Here is a 23,297-nt window from a genome sequence, read left to right as displayed (position 1 = left end):
CAAGACTTCTTCCGTGCTGCCCCCCTTCACTGGAACGACCTCCCACGCTCCATTCGTCTCTCACCCAATCTGTGCTCCTTCAAGCGGGCACTTAAAACTCACCTGTTAACTTAAGGCCTACCAACCATCCACTTAACCTCTCACCTCTTCTGGTTCTCCCCTGCCCCCTTTCTCTCTCCCCGTTGCTTCACTGGCTCCCTTATGTACCTGATTCTGTTTACCCTCCCTTAGGATGTAAGCTCGTATGAGCAGGGCCCATCTTCCTTCCTGTCTCCATACCTGTTCTTCCGCTTCCTCTCTACTGTATCTGCCTGCCTGTAGTTTCTGAAGTACTGGTACTTTGTGTTTATTGTTCTGTACTGTTTTACCCTGTATAGTCTACTGTTTGTACCATGTACGGCGCTGCGGAAACCTTGTGGCGCCTTACAAATAAACAATGATAATAATAATAATAATAATGTTTGTGACAAGGCAGCAAATCAATTCACTAGAAACCAAAGGCATGACTGAGGAGTTGGGTTCTTTAAACATGGGAGTGTTTTCAATTTAATCTCCTTCACCGATGACTTAACTCTTAGCTCTTTTCTGTTCTGGCTGTCATGTTAGTGCATCTATGGGGGAATTCAATTCCCCCATAGTACCGTTGCTTAAAACGTATTACCATTATTACGGTAATATTAAGCCGGCATTAAAACTACCGTAATAACGGTAATAGTGCGCAGGCCAAGTTGCTTTTTTCAAGTAACGCGGCCAATTGAATATATGTACTTTCCAAAGCTATCCCATGTTGTAAAGGGACAAGGCATATAGGCTATGTGACCTTTCCTATCCTGTTTAGGACAAAGCTGTCCCCAGTATCATATGATGCTCCAACACACTGTAGGGTGAGGTATCCTGGAGTCCAAGTTTTAGTTGTCCCTCTAGTGGTGTGAACTACAGGCTATATTAACTGAGTTCTGAGCTAATATTACCAATTAGGGGGCAATTGAATTCCCAACGGTGTGTTGCGGAGTAACACAGGAAAGGTTATGAAGTCACTCCGCGGCAATGAAACATCGCAGACAAATCTGTGATGTTCGGGTACTGTAGTTAATGAACCCAGCCAGACATCGCCATGATATCCGGCGGTTCATCGTGGGAACCGATTCCCCTCCTTAGTGTTTTCTGTTTTTGTGGTGTACAATCTATTTACAAATCATTCTGAAGACATATTCATTTTAATAAAAAAAATGTCCTAAACTAAAATAAAATGATGATATACCTTAATAGACAATACCTGATAAGTTTTATTATAGCCAGGATCATAAGTTAAATTGCTGCTCTGTAGTTCATAGATAGGTTGAGATATTGATCCATTTGATAGTGATCCCACTGGACCTTCCGGTGAACCAATCTTTTGGGATCTCACGTCCCGCACACTGTCCTCCAAACCTACTCTTGGGTCAGACTCTGCGACTGAGATTCCATTTTCCGTTGTCTCGGTGTCCAAGTAGAGTCCAACGTTCAACGATTCTTTGTCATCAAATGCCGTCGTCTTCTTAATGTCTGGGCAGGTGCCGGCAAAGGCTTGCAAGACATCTGCAATGGGGACACTGTAATGGGGATAATAAAATAAGTCGTGAGGGATGACGGAAAACTTTGGAGGAGAGGAGCTATCCATCGCATTCGTTTCCTCTAGTCCGTTGTCTACATTGGAAGTCAGATGACTTTTGCGGTCGGACAGATCTTCTGTGCTCGATTTATATGCTTGGAAGACCGTCATCTGTTTTTCGTGATCACCTCTTGGACTATCTTTGGGTGAATGTAGGATATACTTGAATGCATCATCTTCTTCATTAGTCTTATGGGATGGCAGTAGTTCATTGTTATCACACATTACTGATGGCTGAATCAAGCCATTGTCAGCCTGATAGTCTTCTAGATGATTAAGCTGTTTGTCAGAAATTGACGAAAACGATGAAGAGGCGCTACTGTTGTCGATATGATTTAGCAGGTATTCCGGTTCATGTCCTGAAGTTGGGTTGGGTCCATTTTTATCTATGGAGTCAGTGAGATGAATATCACCTTCTCCATTTCTTTCTTCATTGACTGGTTTGGCACCAGCTCTGCCAGGACTATTGCCGGATGCATCAGATATGGATGGAGACGTTTCTAGTTGCCGTGAAGCGTTGTCTGACTTGAAACCACCTTTTGCCTGTAGGACTGGACTCTGTGTTGTCTCTGCAGAGACCTGGAAAGGATTCTTTACACTTTCCACACAATTAGGTTTGCGGGTATCTGGAATATCTACTTCTGCATAGTCATGAGTCTCTGGTGGTGTAAGAGGCCTGGTCTCGACTTCAACTGAATAGTCCTTATCCTCACGTTTACACACAGTAATAATCTTGCCTTCTTCTTCCCTTGGTCCATCTTTATAATGCACATATGTCAATTCTAGAGGAGCGTCTTCAGATTGGTCTGTAAAATCATCCTGCAGAAGAGAGAGAGAGAGACATAGAACGCGATGGTAGGTAAGAACTAGACCCAACTAGTTTGACTATTTTTTATGACTAATAATATACATATCTAATAATATATATCCCTGTTCGATTGTAAGTGTATTATGCCTTCTGCACATTCTTTACAACACTTGTTTGTTATATAACTTGCCTATTACATCTTATGCTTTGACGTTGTAGTATGTTCTACTTCCCCACTTCCGATGCACTGTAGAAGATTATTGTGTAGATAGATAGAGATGACAGAGATAGAAATATAGATAGATAGATAGATATGACATAGATAGATAGATAGGTAGATATAGATAGATATATAGGCAGATAGATAGAACATAGATAGATAGAGATGACATAGATAGAAATATAGATAGATAGAACATAGATAGATAGATAGATAGATAGATAGATAGATAGATATGACATAGATAGATAGATATGAGATAGATAGATAGATATATATGACATAAATAGATAGATAGATAGATAGAGTTAGATATATAGACAGATAGATAGAACATAGATAGATAGATAGATAGATAGATAGATAGATAGATAGATAGATAGATAGATAGATATGAGATAGATAGATAGATATGAGATAGATAGATAGATAGATATGAGATAGATAGATAGATAGATAGATAGATAGATAGATAGATAGATAGATAGATAGATAGATATGAGATAGATAGATAGATAGATATAGTTAGATATATAGGCAGATAGATAGAACATAGATAGATAGATAGATAGAGAGATATGAGATAGATAGATAGATAGATAGATATGTGATAGATAGATATAGTTAGATATATAGGCAGATAGATAGAACATAGATAGATAGATATGAGATAGATAGATAGATAGATAGATAGATAGATAGATAGATAGATAGCTAGATATGAGATAGATAGATAGATAGATAGATCATAGATAGATATGAGATAGATAGATAGATAGATAGATAGATAGATAGATAGGTAGGCAGATAGATAGAACATAGATAGATAGATAGCTAGATATGAGATAGATAGATAGATATGAGATAGATATGAGATAGATAGATAGATAGATAGATAGATATGAGATAGATAGATATGAGATAGATAGATAGATAGATAGATAGATAGATAGATAGATAGATAGATATGAGATAGATAGATATGAGATAGATAGATATGAGATAGATAGATATGAGAGAGATAGATATGAGAGAGAGATAGATAGATAGATATGAGATAGATAGATAGATAGATAGATAGATAGATAGATAGATAGATAGATAGATAGATATGAGATAGACAGATAGACAGATAGACAGATAGATAGATATGAGATAGATAGATAGATAGATAGATAGATAGATAGATAGAGTGTCTGTTCTCTCCATGTTTGAATTCCTTCAATCTACCTCAGCAATAAAGCTCATTCTTAACTTCCTGTCTTTCTATATAAAAATACAAAACTTCCTTATTTCACTCTCCAGCATGTTCTATTGCTGTAATCATTCATTTGTCACTGCCGCTGATATCTTATTAGTGTATTACTGCAGGAGCATACTATATAGGTTTTATTGCAGAACTTGTTGTCATTTTGGTGAATACAGTCTGCATTTAAAAAAAAAATATCCCCATGTACTCCTGCATCAATACCATGTATTACCTGTTTGGGGAGATATATAAAGGGTGATTGACCACCTTTAAAGGAACACTCCATCTATAATACCATTGTCATAAAAAGCACCCGCTACTAGTCTGGCCCTTGCACCCCTGACACCAGTACTAGTCCAATTACCTTCCCCGTCACTGACTGCAGGTACTAGGATTCATCATCCTCCAGGCACTGCGGCCTAGGTAATAACACATAGCTGCTGACAGTGGAGAGTGGGACCCTGCAAACACTGGACCTCCCCGGGGGCTTTGCTAGTTTGGGGGGTGGGTACTTTCTGTTATTATGGTTGGAGTTCTGTTTTAAAGAAAAATGCTTGTGCCAATCTACTAACAACAGAAAAGAGAGATCCGTGATTTAAACTCACCGGATTAAGTTCTGGAAAATGCACAAGAAACTGTGTGACGTACGTCATTATGGAGTGTTCGTCAGGGGAGTCCACCATCAAGTCTACAATCAAAGAGATGAAACACGGAAGTGAATCGTGGGTCAAACATAGAGAAAACGGGTTTCTCAGGGAGATCACTGATGGTGTGATGGACATCACTGTTCTCTACTTATAATGAGTTATTCTGTTACACCATCGATGAGCAAACTGATACCCTTCAGGGGCCGCATGGTGTGGCCCTCTGACCTTGTAAGGGCCGGACACTAACCTTAATCTCAGTAATGAGATAAACAATACAGTTATGCTGGCAGTGGTCCGGCTGCTTGAGCGATGTAATACGTCAGTGCCTAAACTATGTCCCTAACAAACATAGGCGTTACCAAAATCACCCTTTGGGTCAATTACATACATTTATATTAAAGAGTGGTCCAATCTCTTTATTTTAATGTGAATACTTTAGATATTTTCACTTTAGCAGCTATAAATGTCTATTGTGTCTGTGAAGCTTTTTTTCAGTTGATTTTAATTTATTGGCTTGTACATGCCCTTCTTTAACTTTTACTAGATACGTTATTTGTCCTTTCTGGTTTCCTGCTGTGCTCTACAGCCATGTATTCATATCATCAGGCAGAGTCCTTTACTTCTGTAGCCCAGCTCTGCTGTGCGCTCTGCCCTGGATACAATTGTATCCTAAGAGTCATATCCAAGGGCAATAAACATAAATAACAGTGCATAGTAATACACAGACATAGGGACAGAAAGTAAAAACAATTAGGGTCACTTATAAAATGCAAAACAGCATCTGGACATAAAGAATCACTACAGGTTCGCAGGGTTTGCAGTTTGTAAATGGCCTCAGTGAAATATAATACAAATTTCAGGAGGGCGTGTGTAAGTCAAAGTCACGTGAAGGTGGCATGCTCTGTACTGCAAGTTACCCTCTGGTTCCAAAAGCCGCGGGATGCGGAGACTCTGCTTGGCAATGTTAAACGCATCTTCAAGATTGTCCCTGGGAGATTTCTCCAACGCTTGCTTCATGTCCACCAGGCTGGAGTCTATGGCTTTTATCACCGCTAAGAACGCCAGGCCGCTTCTCCAGCTGCTGGCAAAGTCCTGTACCGCCACCCCGTACCTTTTAGGGGGACAGAGAGGAGAACAGGGGCTGACTGAGCGTCACATTCACAGCAGCAGATTCATGAAATAATTGCTGTACAATCTCATGTCATTATAAAGAGAGGAAACAAAATGCACTAATACGTCCTCTCGGCTCCCCGCTGACAGCCTTAATCTGCAGCAAACTCCGGCTGCTGTTTTCCACCGGCTCTAAATGAGACAAATATTTTAATGAACAGGTTTCTAAGTGAATATCCAAAGCTTTGACTTGAATGACTGCAATTTGCATTCCATTTAGAAAGTCGTCATCGCCAAAGCATAGCGGAGGCGGCCATTTTGTTAGCTAAGCCTGTATTGAGGTGAATGCAGTCTATGGATTCACTAAGGACTTGATTTCACTGAGACATGAGGCATTTTGTATTGGTCCAGACCATGACGTGCCTCGACGTCGTTGCTAGCTCCGAGTGAACTTGATAAAAATTGTCTCAGCTCGCAAAATGGCTGCCTCCACTGTGTGTAGACAAAGCCTACACTTTAAAGTGTACCTGTCACCTACGTGACAGACATTTTGCGAGCTATATTTATGAGAATGCAGCCTATCAGGGGAAGGCCTGCTGGAATTTGTAGTGCTCTCTAAAGTAGATTGATGACGGCCCTCTGCTGTCCCTGAGATGTAAACCATACTTGCCTACTCTCCCAGAATTTCAGAGAGGTCCCTGAATTTCGGGGAGTCCACACGGACTCCTGGAAGATTTACCGAAATTCACGGCATTGAATGGCTGGGGTGGGGCTTAATTGTGCCATTAAGTCGCGCCCCCGCTATTCAATGGCGTGAATTTCTGCATTTTATAGTGGGGGTGGGGCTATATGCGACAATGTCACCAAGCCCCCCCCTAGTACCTGTCACATGACTTCTCTCCCGATGTATGGTGTAAACCCTTGAAATGTGCAGTCTTTAGGTCTTAGTGAGATGTCGTGAAATGAACAATAAAGTATTATTGAAAAGATAAAAAAAGAAATGCAGAAATCAATGGTTAAATGACAATACAGGCCGGCCGCCGGCACTGTCTGTTCTTACTTCCGTGTCCTTTGCTGAACCCAGCTCAGAAGAGCTCTGATTGCTTTGCGTTGATCCTTAATTGAAACCGACATGCTCTTCTCCGTGCTCGGTGTGCTGGGATGAGACATGTCAGACTCGCTCCCGCTAAGCAGGGACGACAGGCTGGACGAGGACGACATTCTGTTCAGATTGCCCGTGAGTTCTTTAATCTGCGGACAAAAGAAAAGAAACGCAGGCGATGGATTTCTGCTGTGCAAAAACGACAAAGGAACGATACTCTATAACCTCACACAGGTCAATCTAAGGAAACAGTGGGGCTTATTTACAAATGGCGCAGGGTATTTTTAGGCGAACAGCACCACTGAACAAAGTTCTCTGCAGATCCCAGGTGTGCGCTTGCTGTCTGGAAGGGGCGACTCTGCAGAGTATGTAAAATGTTACCACCAAGAACAGACCACTATTAAGTAACCGAGTCCTTAATCCATTTTTCTTTACATATATTTGTATGTTTGTTTTTAATTACTTATTTTATATGATCAAACAGAAACATATACGTATTACAGCAGGGCAATGAGTCCAATATAGTAAGTACAGAACGATACATTACAGTCTCAAATATAACAGCAGAATCAATAGAATCAATAAAATAGAAACTATTATTTTTAAGAATAAGGGTGGGGGGAGGGGAGATAAGGGAGAAAGAGAGAGAGGTGGGGTGGTACAGGCGCTGTAAATTGCCCGACTGCTCATTACATATTTCCTTTCCCCCAAACTTTCTCACCAGCGGTACCAACATGAGCCCTAAAATTGGGACTGTCCCTCTAAAATCAGCACAGTTGAGGGTTATGGAAGAGGGCCTGCACTCAGGGCAGTAGAGGGGGTGCACTGAGATCTGCTTTCTGCAATTAGCATGGGGGTCCCTAATTGATTAAATACATGACCCCTATCATGGCGATAATAGGTGACTTCTAAGATGGATGCTATGTGCCAGATTTGTTTCAGTGAAGGGGCGAGGAGAGAGATCTGTTATAATTTTTAGATATTAGCTCTGAGCCGCAGCTAGAATGCGCGATGCTAGTTTTTTAGAGGCTTTATCAAGATCTGGGTGGAGGGTAACACCCAAGGATCCTAAACTACCGGGGCGTTGAATAGTCTGTATAGGAGAATCTGGATTTTGTCCCACATATATACGAGTTCCATAAAATTGGGCGGAACACCCACAAGGTTCAAAAATGCGCACACACTCTCCACTGTCCCCATTTCTGATGGACTCTCCTGATTCGCTGAATCGATAAGAGGGGTGGGGCTTACAGACAACACGTAGGTTATTGGGAATTTAGAACGTCTGAGACCAGGCTGGCCGCTTGGTCTATGGACTATACTAGGTCCCAGGTGCTGCAGACAAAACGATTGAGAGAATGTTGGACATCACTCTACCTGCAAGAACAGGATTATGTTCCAGATTAAACCAAGAACCAACGAGGGATTTCCATCAGCGATTTCAGCAGCATCGATGCTGACCAGCTTCACCTACGGGAAGAAACATATTTTCAGGATCACTGCATAGAATAACTACACCGGGGCACAAACCATCCATCGATATGTAAATATAAAATTATAATTCACAAGTGCCGCTAATGTAGGTATAAACTCCCGTAAATAATATAGCTATAAACGGGGAGTTCCGATGTCATAATTTCAGTGTTATTACGGATGTTAGAAATCACCTCAGATTTTTGTGACCGTTATAGAAGTAGTTTTATATGGTCACATAATTTCTCAGTGGCTATAATTTACAGTATGGAGGCCATTATCTCATATATAAGCAAAATCTAGGGGTCATTTACCTCAAAACAAGCAGGTTCTTCGTGCATTTAGCTTTGCACAAATGTGCATATTTGACTGCTCTCTGTATACATAAGTACATGCCCGCTTTCCACTTTTGTGAAGTATTTTTTGGGACAGCAAAGGATAAGAGTTAAAAAAAATACCAGTTTTATTAAAGCACTTTCAAAACTTGTGGTATTTCTTCTGTAAATCTATTGATGCTTAACAATTACGACGTGTCTTACAGTGTGCACACAGCTCGTCTAGACACGCTCATGGGGGTTTGTGTAAAGGAACAGCAAGGTGGCTAAGTGGTTAGCATTTCTGTCTCACAACACTGGGGGCCTTATCTGTGAGGAGTTTGTATGTTCTCCCTGTGTTTGCGTGGGTTTCCTCCGGGTGCTCCGGTTTCCTCCCACACTCCAAAAACATACTGGTAGGTTAATTGGCTGCTAACAAATTGACCCTAGTCTGTGTGTGTGTCTGTGTGTATGTATGTTAGGTAATTTAGATTGTAAGCCCCAATGGGGCAGGGACTGATGTGAGTGAGTTCTCTGTACAGCGCTGCGGAATTAGTGGCGCTATATAAATAAATGATGATGATGAAGGATGAGAGGGTGGTCACTTCAGACGCCGCCATTTATGAGAAATGCACACGGTGGTCTCAGTACATCATGAATTCATTTCCATTTTTCATCGGAGCCTAATTAATATCCTAAATAAATCATATTTCACCCTTGTCCAGTTTAATCCATGCTCAGAAACGTATATTGAGATAGGCTTGGATTTGAATACGGTCTGAACTACACTCCAGTTCCGTGCTTGTTTTTTTTAATCGCAAGTTGCGCCCCCAAAGACAAATCAGACCTATGATGCCACATAAAGTCATTTGTTCCATGGGCCCATATTATCAAATGACCTGGTCTGTCCGCATGACACCGGCAGAGTCACGGTACAAATTACAAAGCACAGAGCTGATTAAATATGTTTCAATAAGCTGGAATCCGGTCACCCTGCCAGCTCGAGCTTACAAACCATTCAGAATCAAGGAGGCAGTTAAACCCTTCCCAATCCGATTACTGAATGGAAAGTCAGCTCACTCCCATCGACGGGGCTACGTTTAGAAAAGCATTATGTCAATGAGTCATCTATCCCCCTGCACACAGGACTGAGGCCTCTCGTTAAGGAGGTCACCTAAATATTATGTCAGGTCACTCCAAGACGAATATAAGGCCGGATTCTACTAGAAAAACGTGTTGGAAATATTGAAATAATAAAAAAATATATACTTTGGGTGAATGTCACCTTTACTTTCGAAACGTGAACGTGAGCCATGCACATTTACAAATGATATTTCTAAACATAACTGAGGAGACAGAGTCCATATAGCTTTAGACGTGAAATGCGTGAAGTTTAACGGCTGTGCAGATACTCACATTACTGTCTTCCAAAAACTTCAACGCTTTGGCGATGTTGTTCAGGCGGAATATACGGTGAGTCGATGATTTATACTCGTGTAGCTGGAAAGAAATTAAAAGTATACTGAGATTTATTGAAAGCTAAGCAGGAGCGATGCTTTCAGGAATATAAACACAGTCACACCACCATTTAGCATTCCTTAATTTTACTCTTTCCTGGAATTTAGACTACTCTCGTGTATTTCAATGGACCCCTTTCTTTAATATTTACGGGATACACACACCATGAACATTACCTAAATACACCATTCTGTGATGTCATGTCATAGTTGCCTACTCTCCGGTAGACGAGGGGGAAGACCTCCAAGTCTCCCAGGAGAGTAGGTGATCCTCCCGGAAGTGGGCGGAGACCCACAGCTATTATGCAAATCCCGTTATCAAGCCCCGCCCAACACTGTGAACTGTGGCAGGGACATGATGATTCAATTCACATCATCATACACAAGGTCTCCGCCCACTTGATGACAAGATGGCTCAAGTCCCTGCCCACCTGTTCTTTTCATACCAGAAGTAGGTAAGCATATTGCTGTGCTTAGGTTTTCTTGTTATGCATTCCTGAAGGTCTGACTGAATGTGAGATACCTGTTCCATTATTATTATTATAATTATTATTGCAATTTCAGGTGAAGCATTGCTTTGTAGACCCCTTTATTCTAAAAAAAATAAAAAAAATAAAAACGCCACTTAAAAATGATAAAACTGGATTTTATACTGATTTACACTGGATCTGCAATACTATTCTTTCCTGCCATAAGGATGTCTAAATGGGCCGTACTATGCAGCGTACACTGAGAGTGCAGGAATTTTAAATTTCATAAGAATAATAACGTTTCTGTTAGGGATTACCTCATTTTGTACAAGTATGCCTAGTTCTAACATATGGGACATCCTTACACCTACCAGGTATACAGAGAGGGGAGTCTGTAAAAATGTCATGTCTCAAATGCAGAAATGTTAGTTACGCAATATATTATCAGCAACTATTACTGGCCATGAGATTGGAATTATTCATACATGGGGGGTAAATGTATCAAGCTGCGAGATTTCGGCTGGTTTGAAGAAGTGGAGATGTTGCCTATAGCAACCAATCAGATTCTAGTTATCATTTATTTAGTACATTCTACAAAATGATAGATAGAATCTGATTGGTTGCCATAGGCAACATCTCCACTTTTCAAACCCGACGGAAAGTCGTAGCTTGATAAATTTACCCCCCTGGGCTCTTAAAGGGTATATCCACCCCTTTTTCACTGCAGTGTCTTCCACTGACAACATGACGCAGTTGTTGGTGTGATTGACCAAGAAGAGACAGAGATGTCTGCTACACGGTGACCATTCTACCAGGACAAACACTAAACATCGCTTACCAGGCTCTGTCCCGTTAGCACTTCCAATAATGCCATCAGGATTTTTCCATCTTGAATATCAACAAATAAATCTTGGACTTCCAGGGGAGGGCTGCACTGTAAGGACCACATGGATATGACAATATCAGTATAACTAAGCAAAGCGGTTACTGGATTTCATTATTGCAAACTATATGTCACAAAGATACAGATTTTCTATTAACGTAAACCCAGATACATGCACACCCTGGATATTTACTTGGTATAAAATCAGCCTGTTCTATGCTATTTTACCATAGGGCTAGAAAAAAAGGTCTGTCTATCTTTAAAACATTTTTATAAATGTGAAAATTTATTGCACCACAAAAAAAAACATTTTCAGAAATAATCTGATTTCTTTGACTTCCAGTGAGGCTCTGGACAATGGTCTCCACCCTCGTACCTTCCTTATGGATTACGATTGGATAATTCTGAGATAGTGGGCCTGATTCATTAAGGAACTTAAATTAAGAAGTTTCCTATTTAAGTCTCCTGGACAAAACCATGTTACAATGCAAGGGGTGCAAATTAGTTTTCTGTTTTGCACATAAGTTAAATACTGCCTGTTTTTCATGTAGCACACAAATATCAACTTTAAATGTCAGTGTACAAATAAGCTATCAAGTATTTGTGTGCTACATGAAAAAACAGTCAGTATTTAACTTATGTGCAAAACAGAAAACTAATTTGTACCCCTTGCATTGTAACATGGTTTTGTAAATAAGAAACTTCTTAATTTAAGTTCCTTAATGAATCAGGCCCAATGTCATCAAATTGGCTGTAAAATCCGAAAATCTGCCGGAAACTTTGGGTTCAACCATGTTTGAGCTTAATGGCTACATTTTATAGAATTTAAACGTTTTTAAAAGCACATTTTTAATGTAAACGGCAAACCTCAAACACAGTACTGTTCACTTTTTTTGTTTTTTTTACAAAATACTATAATATTTATCTATTTAAGCTCTAAGAGACAACATTTTATCATTTATTAACATTTTTTTAGATCCTCGAACTGCAAACGTCACACCACAGAATGAATCAGTTTAAATGTATGACCGTACCAAGAATAAGTTTGAGGCCCTTGACCTCAGTCAAATTTTTATTGAAATTCACAACGGTACAAATTATTTGAGCATCTCTGATCATAAGTGTAACCCCCTGTCACTGTGTGTAGTGTGGGGTGCAAAGGGTACACAGTGCACCTCCTTCTCAAGCCCTGGCTAGCTGATGGGCATGGGTGTAAATGATCAGGGGGTCCCTGCACATGCAGGTGTTTCTCTGTAGTTAGTGGGACACAGGTAATGTCACTTTGTAATGCAGTGTAAAAGTCACAATAATTTGGGCGCCAGACCATCTCTATAACAAACTGAACTTTTATTTACACTCTTCCTCCAGCACGATAATCATAATGGTTGCAGAATATATACATCTCCTTACTCTCTCCAGCACAGTTCTTAATGAGCAATACGAATATGGTTGCAAATATCTTATCACTCCTCCTGCACAGTTCTTAATGTTATCCAGATGTTAAATAACATAATTTACATGTCTCTTGCACTCCATACTCACTGCAGATCACCCTTTCTGCAGGGGCACATGCATGGATGCTAATAGGCAGGCAGCCTCTCCTCCATGCAGCTCTGACACACTCTGTGTACCTCTCAACTGCAGCTCATCCCTCCTCTGCGGGGATAATGTCTCCTGTGCTCTGACACGTCACTCTGTGTACTCTCAGCCTCAGGATCTGACACTACAGCTACCAGGCCTCTTGTAGCAGCCCTCACTCCAGGGCCTCTTCCATGCGAAGTGTCCCCCTCTCTCTTGGGTTCTCTATAGTGGCATGGAGTTCTCCCCCTCATCCAGGGCACACATTCCTTGCCCTGGCTCAGTCACCACGCTCAGACTTCCAGGGAATGCTGGGGGAGCCTGGGAGCTTCCACCCCAGGTCCCCAGCTACATCTCTCCTCTTCTGTCTCTCCTCTCTCCCTATCTCCTTTCCCCCTTGCTGACAGCCCCTCCTTCCTCTCCCTCAGTCTCCAGGCTGGGCTGGGTTATCCCCATGGTAACCTGTTTATGTAACTTTTCATAAACTATTAGCTTACCCTCTAGGTGACCCCTCCTGAATTCACTGAGGTAAAGGTTTAACTAAAACACCACTAGGGGGGTGTTACATTCTCCCCCGATTAGCTGGGCACCCTAAACTACACCTAATGGGCTGCCTAGCTAATCTCACTCACACCTAACTCACATATGACCACACACATGTAAACTTTTCTACATCACTATTGCATGAAAAATCACAGTGTAAAGTGAATACATACATAGCAATACAATGGCAGTATCAATATAAAACACATTTCACATTGCATACCCCACAACACCCCCAATGGATGTAAACATGTGAGTCACAGGTGTCCTGTTTTCTTTCAATGTACATTTAAATATGGCTTTATGCCAAAGCAATGTAGCACCTGCCCATGCCTGCCCATGTCTCCCCCCTCCTGGGTCAAAAAGAGACAGGTGGCTCTCGTGGGCCCCTCCCAACAAATACATCTCCCCCAAGTCACATATCAGCAATATATGCAGGGGTGGCATTTGACCAGCGGGGTTGCCTTCCCCCCTTTCTCTCCAACGTGGACGATCTGCCTTTCTTTGCTCCCCCTAATCCTCCGGAAGGGCAATATACAGACGTCACATTGCACAATCTGCCTCTCTTTGCTTCCCCAAATCCTCAGGAAAGGCAATATACAGACTGCATTATAATTACACCTCACACGTTGAACCTTTTCTTCTTTTGCTTCCCACTCAGCTGGGTTAAGTGGCACTACAAGTCTCAGCAACAAGCACACTGCTGCTCCATATACTGTCCCGGACAGAACTACTCAGCAAACAGCTTGCTTCACCTTCTCCTCATTACCCTTGGTCTCCTGGGCACCTAGAGACGGTCAGACATGGTGTCCCAAGGGTGTTACTCCGGCTGGGCACACTGCACTCAGTCCCTGTGTCCTGCAAGCACTTTCTCCATCTGTTGTGCTTGAGCCCCACGTTGGGCGCCATTATGTAACCCCCTGTCACTGTGTGTAGTGTGGGGTGCAAAGGGTACACAGTGCACCTCCTTCTCAAGCCCTGGCTAGCTGATGGGCATGGGTGTAAATGATCAGGGGGTCCCTGCACATGCAGGTGTTTCTCTGTAGTTAGTGGGACACAGGTAATGTCACTTTGTAATGCAGTGTAAAAGTCACAATAATTTGGGCGCCAGACCATCTCTATAACAAACTGAACTTTTATTTACACTCTTCCTCCAGCACGATAATCATAATGGTTGCAGAATATATACATCTCCTTACTCTCTCCAGCACAGTTCTTAATGAGCAATACGAATATGGTTGCAAATATCTTATCACTCCTCCTGCACAGTTCTTAATGTTATCCAGATGTTAAATAACATAATTTACATGTCTCTTGCACTCCATACTCACTGCAGATCACCCTTTCTGCAGGGGCACATGCATGGATGCTAATAGGCAGGCAGCCTCTCCTCCATGCAGCTCTGACACACTCTGTGTACCTCTCAACTGCAGCTCATCCCTCCTCTGCGGGGATAATGTCTCCTGTGCTCTGACACGTCACTCTGTGTACTCTCAGCCTCAGGATCTGACACTACAGCTACCAGGCCTCTTGTAGCAGCCCTCACTCCAGGGCCTCTTCCATGCGAAGTGTCCCCCTCTCTCTTGGGTTCTCTATAGTGGCATGGAGTTCTCCCCCTCATCCAGGGCACACATTCCTTGCCCTGGCTCAGTCACCACGCTCAGACTTCCAGGGAATGCTGGGGGAGCCTGGGAGCTTCCACCCCAGGTCCCCAGCTACATCTCTCCTCTTCTGTCTCTCCTCTCTCCCTATCTCCTTTCCCCCTTGCTGACAGCCCCTCCTTCCTCTCCCTCAGTCTCCAGGCTGGGCTGGGTTATCCCCATGGTAACCTGTTTATGTAACTTTTCATAAACTATTAGCTTACCCTCTAGGTGACCCCTCCTGAATTCACTGAGGTAAAGGTTTAACTAAAACACCACTAGGGGGGTGTTACATAAGGAATTTTGTTGATCTGATAACTGCACCACGGAGATGTCACGGGACGAGGAAGGAAAAATTCTAAAACTGGGTGGTGCAAATCTTAGAGGCTTGATGACTAAATTAACCCTAATGTGTTTCTGTGTCTGTGTTGTAGAGAATGAAGATTTCAAGTTCCAATGGGCCAGGACTGAAATGAATGAAAATATGTTCTCTGCAAAGTGCTGTGTAATATATAGACCTTATATAATCAAGTTATATAATGAGATACATGTACAGTTTTGTTCGCCCATACAGACAAATAAGCTGGATGCTTTGATACAAGTAGTTGAGATTATTCACAAGCAACAATACATCAGGACGAAGAGTGACAAAATAGGGAAAAAAGAGGGACTGCCTCTCCAAAACAGGGACAGACGGGAGGTAGAAGTACCGAATAATGTGTCTGTGGCCTCCTAAACCCCTCCAATAATGGACATGTAATCTGAAGATAAAGCAATATACAATTGTCAAACATGTTCTCTATTTATAAGGCATTTGTTCATAAGCTGGGCTGATAATAAGTTTAATAAAGTTGTAGATGAAGATCAGCAATTTTAATCAGCAGTTTCTGTCCTCTGATTGTGAATTCCCTTTAATGTCTTTGCATTTTTGTAGTGAGGATCAATGTTCAGCTTTGCCTGCTGTGAAAAAGTCTTAGGACTAGATTTACTAAACTGCGGGTTTGAAAAAGTGGGGATGTTGCCTATAGCAACCAATCAGATTCTAGCTGTCATTTTGTAGAAAGTACTAAATAAATGACAGCTAGAATCTGATTGGTTGCTATAGGCAACATCCCCACTTTTTCAAACCCGCAGCTTAGTAAATCTAGCCCTTAATCTATATTCCTGTGCATAGAAAAACAGGCTTGGGCTCTGGAGTTTTGTTTCTGTAAATGGAATTTCATTATAACAATATATTCAGCAAGCTCTTTGCAGAGTGACTCTTTTAGTCCATGTTCCTCTATGTGTTGAGGTTTGAACTAATGAATCTATTTGTTTTCTGGGAAACTAATCGGACTGTAAGCTCCTTGGGTCAGAAATCTATGTGCCCTAAAGTGTCTGACAATGTTCCCCAATAGTATTCTTGTACTCTTCTCCTGGAAATTTGTAAAGCATTGTAAGCACTATATAAATTATATATATACACATTGATGGAAGTGGGGTGTATAGGGTGGTATGCCATACCGCCGCTTCTAAAATTTCCACTGCGACCGCCATACTCTCTCTCTCTCTATATATATAAACCAATCAGACACAACATTAAAACCACTGACAAGTGAAGTGAGTAACATTGATTATCTCATTACAATGGCACCTGTCAGGGGGTGGGATATATTAGGCAGCAAGTGAACAGTCAGTTCTTGAAGTTGATGTGTTGGAAGCAGGAAAAATGGGCAAGTGTAAGGATCTGAGCGACTTTGACAAGGGCCAAATTGTGATGGCTAGATGACTGGGTCAGAGCATCTCCCAAACAGCAGGTCTTGTGGGATGTTCTCGGTTTCCACTTACCAAAAGTGGTCCAAGGTAGCCGGTGAACCTGTGAGAGGGTCATGGGTGCTCAACGCTCATTAATACACGTGAGGAGCAAAGACTAGTCTGTCTGGTCCAATCCCACAGAAGAGCCACTGTAGCACAAATTGCTGAATAAGTTAATTCTGGCTATGATGGAAAGGTGTCAGAACACACAATGTATCACAGCTGGCTGTGTACGGGGCTGCGTAGCTGCAGACCGGTCAGAGTGCCCGCGCTGACCCCTCTCCACAGGCGAAAGTACCTACAATGGGCGCGTGAACACCAGTACTAGACCATAGGGCAATGGAAGAATGTGCCCTGATCTAATGAATCATGTTTTCTTTTGCATCATGTAGTCGGCCAGGGGCACATGTGTTATTTACCTGGGGAAGAGATGGCACCAGGATGCAGTATGGGAAGAAGAAAAGCCGGCGGAGGCAGTGTGATGCTCTGAGCATTGTTCTGCTGGGAAGACTTGGGTCTTGACATTCATGTGGATGTTACTTTGACACGTTTCACCTACCTAAGCATTGCAACAGACCAAGTACACCCCTGCATGGCAACTGTATTCCCTGATGGCAGTGGCCTCTTTCAGCAGGATAATGCGCACTGCCACACTGCACAAATTGTTCAGGAATGGTTTAAGGAACATGACAAAGAGTTCAAGGTGTTGACTTGACCTCCAAATTCCCCAGATCTCAGTCCTATCGAGCATCTGTGGGATGAGCTGGAAATACATGTCTGAGCCATGGAGGCCTCATCTCGCAACTTACAGGACTTAAAGGATCTGCTGCTAACGTCTTGGTGCCAGATACAACAGGACACCTTCAGAGGTCTTGTGGAGTCCATGCATCGACGGGTCAGAGCTGTTTTGGTGGCACAAGGGGGCCCCACACAATATTAGGCAGGCGGTTTTACTATTATGGCTGATCGGTGTATAAGCTCCATTTCTCCTGCTTTATTCTGTGTCCCTGTATTGTCATCAATGTAACCTTTAAACTCAGCAATCCGGACAGGAAAAAAAAAGTGTTAAAAGGTGGATTTAATGAGGACTCCTCCATAAAAGGCCCAATCCACAGGATTTTTCCAAGTTACATTTTTAACACTATCATTTCCAACACCGTGGCCACCACACCAGTTTACTGTCTAAATTTGCAGAGCGTGCCTTACTAATTTATTTACGACAATCTCACTGCAAAAAAACAATAATGATAAGAATTCAAGTTAACACTCGGCTGCTGACAAACTGGTGCAAAAAGATTGTGGCGTCAAATCCCCCTGTATATGAAACAAAGTTCATGCATCCAACTTGTTGACACTAAAGAAGCAGAAATCCCATTTCCATTTCAAAATCTTTATTTTGCTGTGAAATAAGACTAGTCACCACGTAATCCTCTAAGGAAGAGTTAAGAAACTTATTTAACCGGCGCGGGACTACAAGTCCCAGCATACCCTTGAAGTTCCGCAACATCTGGTGAGAGACGGGACCAAGCTTTGGAATAACGTAGTGATTGAAAGCACACATCACAGAACAAAGGTGTTTTGTCACACATCCATAAGACTTTTCCTTATAGTGTACGTGACAGTGTTGGTGTTAGTTCAAGAACACCTCTGCGCGCCTATGAGGCAAACAATGATAACATATGACTCCATTACAGCAGCAGAGATGTCAAAACTGTCACATACACCAGGCCCGGCTGACACGGTAGGTCCATCGTGCTACAAAAGCCAGCACTAACTGTGATCAATCATTGTCTGTATGAGCGGAGCCATGTGTTCTAAAGCAGTAATTCAAACAATATCTAAGTGAACGTGAGTGAGGAGCTCAGGGGTTCCCTAGCAAATGACATAGACCAGGAGTCCACGGCTAGAACCCATCTAAAACGCTGAACTTTCACTTACTTGTTTATCTAGCGCTTTTGGGAAAAATTTAAAGCAACAAGTTGTATTTTGGAAACGTTCACACTGGAGAATTCATGTTACATAATAAGCTAATAGTGAGCGTGAGATATCACAGGACTCCTCTAGAGAAGTTGGAAAAGTCAAGGTGTTCTTAGAAACATGTTTATATGCCTGTTACTCAAGATGTAACGATACTTCAAAGTTAATACTCAGAAAACATGAAGCTTGCACTTTATCCAATATAGGGCGGGTTGTTCTTTATGCTTCCACCTTCAGATGACTTTTATCTATTGGCTTGTACGTGCCATTATGCAGCTATTGCTCAATTAACTGCTTTATAGTTTGGCCTCCTGTGCTTCTCAGGAATGCATAGGTATCATCAGGCAGAGCTGTCTATTTTCTTTGCCCGTGGACAGGACAACGCTCTACTGTGCTCTTTGTGCTGGTCTCAACTGTATCTAGAGACCAGCTTAATGCAACAGAAATAGACAGTTCTGCCTAGAAACATAAACTAGGCTCAGAAGAAATCTGCAAAGAAAAAGCAATATATTTATTTAGTAAACTTTAAGGGTAACATGAACAAACCAGCCATGTACTGACCACGAGTAGAGGAGCGAGCTGCAGCGATGCACTGACAGCCAGTAGGGGAGCGAGCTGCAGCAATACACTGTCAGCCAGTAGGGGAGCGAGCTGCAGCCATCCACTGACAGCCAGTAGGGGAGAGAGCTGCAGCCAGTAGGGGAGCGAGCTGCAGCCATGTACTGACAGCCAGTAGGGGAGTGAGCTGCAGCCATCCACTGACAGCCAGTAGGGGAGCGAGCTGCAGCCATCCACTGACAGCCAGTAGGGGAGCAAGCTGCAGCCATCCACTGACAGCCAGTAGGGGAGCGAGCTGCAGCCATGTACTGACAGCCAGTAGAGGAGCGAGCTGCAGCCATGCACTGACAGCCAGTAGGGGAGCGAGCTGCAGCCATACACTGACAGCCAGTAGGGGAGCGAGCTGCAGCCATCCACTGACAGTCAGTAGGGGAGCGAGCTGCAGCCATGCACTGACAGCCAGTAGGGGAGCGAGCTGCAGCCATACACTGACAGCCAGTAGGGGAGCGAGCTGCAGCCATACACTGACAGCCAGTAGGGGAGCGAGCTGCAGCCATCCACTGACAGTCAGTAGGGGAGCGAGCTGCAGCCATGCACTGACAGCCAGTAGGGGAGCGAGCTGCAGCCATACACTGACAGTCAGTAGGGGAGCGAGCTGCAGCCATGCACTGACAAGCCAGTAGGGGAGCGAGCTGCAGCCATGCACTGACAGCCAGTAGGGGAGCAAGCTGCAGCCATCCACTGACAGCCAGTAGGGGAGCGAGCTGCAGCCATGCACTGACAGCCAGTAGGGGAGCAAGCTGCAGCCATCCACTGACAGCCAGTAGGGGAGCAAGCTGCAGCCATCCACTGACAGCCAGTAGGGGAGCGAGCTGCAGCCAGTAGGGGAGCGAGCTGCAGCCAGTAGAGGAGCGAGCTGCAGCCAGTAGAGAGGAAAGAGGTCAGTACTTCACAGCCTAATCTGTCCTAACTATTTTCCTAAATGTAGCTTCAAACAAAATTGGTCACAGCTATATCTGAAATGAACAACTCCTTTATATAAATGTAACGTCAGTGTTGTATAGAATGTTCACGCTCTATGGAATGTTATGTACAAAAATTACTTACAGCCGGATAATAAAAGAATGATTTAAAAATATAAAGGAATTAGATGAAAGCACTATTCATACACAACAGCGTAATAAATGGAGATTTTACACTAATTGAAATCAGTATGTGGTAGGGTATTATTCTGCTAAATATAGTGAGCAAAGAAAACTTCTCCATAACAAAAATACTTTTTCTGTGATTAGATATCTATGTAAAGCACGTGCTGAGTACTTTATACTCCTCAAGGATCTTACAATATCCCTACACTGCATTATCCCTCCTCTCTGAACCCTATACTGTTATGAACTACATTTTTCTCCCAAAATACAGCTCGTTCCAGCCTCAAATTTATCTTGCTAAAAAACAGTACGGAGACATTGGGCCGTCTTTATTTCATGTGTCACATCTGTGTCATGTTGCAGGAGGTAAGAGGCTCTGAAGCTACCCAGTAACCTGGAACGCTCCAAAAATGTGCATTAATCACCCATTGCAGGTCATATATAATATATATTTAATTCTACAACAAGGAATCTAGTTTTTGTGTGTGGCACATACGTAGATGCTAGGAATCACCTGATCTGCCCGGCTCCTCCCATTAAAGTAGTAAGCTTTTGTGTTACTTTCTAGAATTCCCATATAAGTGGCCAGATTTGCACAAAAATCAGCACTTGACATCATAAACTGCATTTGCTCAGTGGAACCATAAGTCTTGTAAACAATCCTGAGGGGTAGATTTAGCACACCTACTAAAAAGCAAAAGTGGAAGTGTTACCCATAGCAACCAATCAGATTCTTGCTATCATTTATCTGGCACATCCTAGAAAATGATAGCTAGAATCTGATTGGTTGCTATGGGCAACACCTCCACTTTTACTTTTTAGAAGGTTTGATAAATCTACCAGTCACTGTCTTTTCAACTAGACTGTATGTTTGCAGACCAAGCACATCGTAATAGTACCCCAAATACCCCTTTCTTAACTCGGATACCCACCTTCAATTAGAACCCTGGGGCTCATCCAACACCCAAACACTACATTGCTCCAACACTCTCCATTATCCTTTCCTCACAGACTGCATGCCGTTACCATCCTAACTATATCCAGGACCAACAAAAGAAATTTGGCCCGTTCCTAGGGGAGAGTTGGCAAAGTTTAGCCCGGGGGGCCCCGCCCTCCGCCCGTTCCATAGCCACCAATGGGGGCATGTCCACACCAGGTTAGTGACTCCTCCCAAAAGTAGTGGAACTACCACTTGTGTGGCAGGTGCCATGCACCGGGGCCCATGGAGATAATGGGGCCGGCTGCTTGATAGATGCAGAGGTTTGGGGGCCCCAGTTCCCTCCTCGCTGCGCCGGGGCCCACAGCTTGCTAGTTCCACCTCTGCCTCCCAATACAGAGGCACGACCCCCTCTTGCCGCCTCTGCCTATATCCCAAATCATTATTCACCTACCCAGCACCATCTCGTGTTTATTACCTCCTCCCCACTAGATTGTAAGCCTGCAGACCAAGTCCGTACTAATAACGCACTGACGCTACAAAACTCCAGCTGTTTAATTTCTTCCTGCATCAGTCTCTATGGATTATTAACTCCTTTACCGTCTAACAATTCGCCCGGGAGACTTGTAAAGCGGATACTCCGTTCTCTTTATGATACATTACATCACAGCAGCCAAGAGAAGCAAAACATGATTTGGCTCGTACTGATCCCCAGGGTAGAAGTTCCAATAGATGATTTCACCTGACAGCTGAAGGGTACCAGGGTTAGGGAAAGGGGAGCACCAGGCAATACTTCCGTCAAGAAAAAGTTTTTTGTTTTTTTTTATAGTTTGCAGATGAAAGAAAAAAAAACAAAAAACTTGCAGCCAGACAAAACAGCTCTTGTGCCTAAAACGTTCCTCAGACTTCACGTGGCTGGTATGGGAGAACAAACACACCACAGCGTTCCTGCATGATCTAATTATCGTTCCCTAATAGCTTTTACAGAAGCCAAATACTTCATAAAGCCAGACAGTCAACGACAGGTATCTGCGAGTGCTAAGATCTGTTCACAGAGTGTTACAAACAGTGGGGCCTGCGTTATAGGAGAACGCAACAAGGCGACTTTTGTGTACTGACAAATATTCATCTGAGGCTGAGGTTTTAAAATGGCCAATGACCCGAATTTGGACAAATCTAACAATACAGCTTTAAAACCCTTATTGTCAATCGCATAATTTTGTCACCGCTAAGATGATGCAATAATTGCGTCATTAAGCCTCGCCCCCCGCCACTTATCTATTGCGGGGGTTGAGAATCTGAAGGTTGCCCTGCTCTCCCGGGAAGCCGGGAGGCCTCCCAGAAATGCGGGAGTCTTCCGGATATTCCGGGAGAGTAGGCAACTAACGAAAAGCAGCTACTGAATCTCTTTAGACTGAAGTGTCTTTTACATTTCTGTTTCCATTACTGAAGTCATGTTGTCTTACCTGTCAGTCTTTGATTAAATCTTGGTCTCCATGAAAATGGCCACCTCCATAGGCATCAATATATGGACATAGGACACAATTTCTGAACTGTGTCATCATGTCACAGATGGCGAAGCCAACCACGTCTTGTACTGGCTCAGCATCAGGGAGAATGCCAGACTCTTCGGGGAGTGAGGGAGAGCACCCCTATTTCAGGGAGTCTCCCTGACATT

General features: G+C 42.9%; 1 protein-coding gene across 2 annotated transcripts in view; it reads right to left on the bottom strand.

The window, feature by feature from the left end:
* The window catches only part of CLMN (calmin), a 97,212-nt gene that overhangs the window by 10,173 nt on the left and 63,742 nt on the right, over positions 1 to 23,297 (bottom strand). For both annotated transcript variants that reach the window (XM_075192733.1, XM_075192734.1), the window contains exons 3-9: positions 11,400 to 11,495; positions 9,991 to 10,074; positions 8,165 to 8,257; positions 6,746 to 6,936; positions 5,493 to 5,686; positions 4,534 to 4,616; positions 1,277 to 2,470 (exon numbers count right to left, since the gene is read on the bottom strand). In XM_075192733.1, the coding sequence (XP_075048834.1) occupies positions 1,277 to 2,470; positions 4,534 to 4,616; positions 5,493 to 5,686; positions 6,746 to 6,936; positions 8,165 to 8,257; positions 9,991 to 10,074; positions 11,400 to 11,495 (1,935 nt within the window). The remainder of the gene's footprint in view (positions 1 to 1,276; positions 2,471 to 4,533; positions 4,617 to 5,492; positions 5,687 to 6,745; positions 6,937 to 8,164; positions 8,258 to 9,990; positions 10,075 to 11,399; positions 11,496 to 23,297) is intronic.

This window comes from Mixophyes fleayi, chromosome 12 (genome assembly GCF_038048845.1).
Source record: "Mixophyes fleayi isolate aMixFle1 chromosome 12, aMixFle1.hap1, whole genome shotgun sequence".
Lineage (NCBI taxonomy): Eukaryota > Metazoa > Chordata > Amphibia > Anura > Limnodynastidae > Mixophyes > Mixophyes fleayi.
This window is presented reverse-complemented; position numbering and strand designations above follow the sequence as displayed.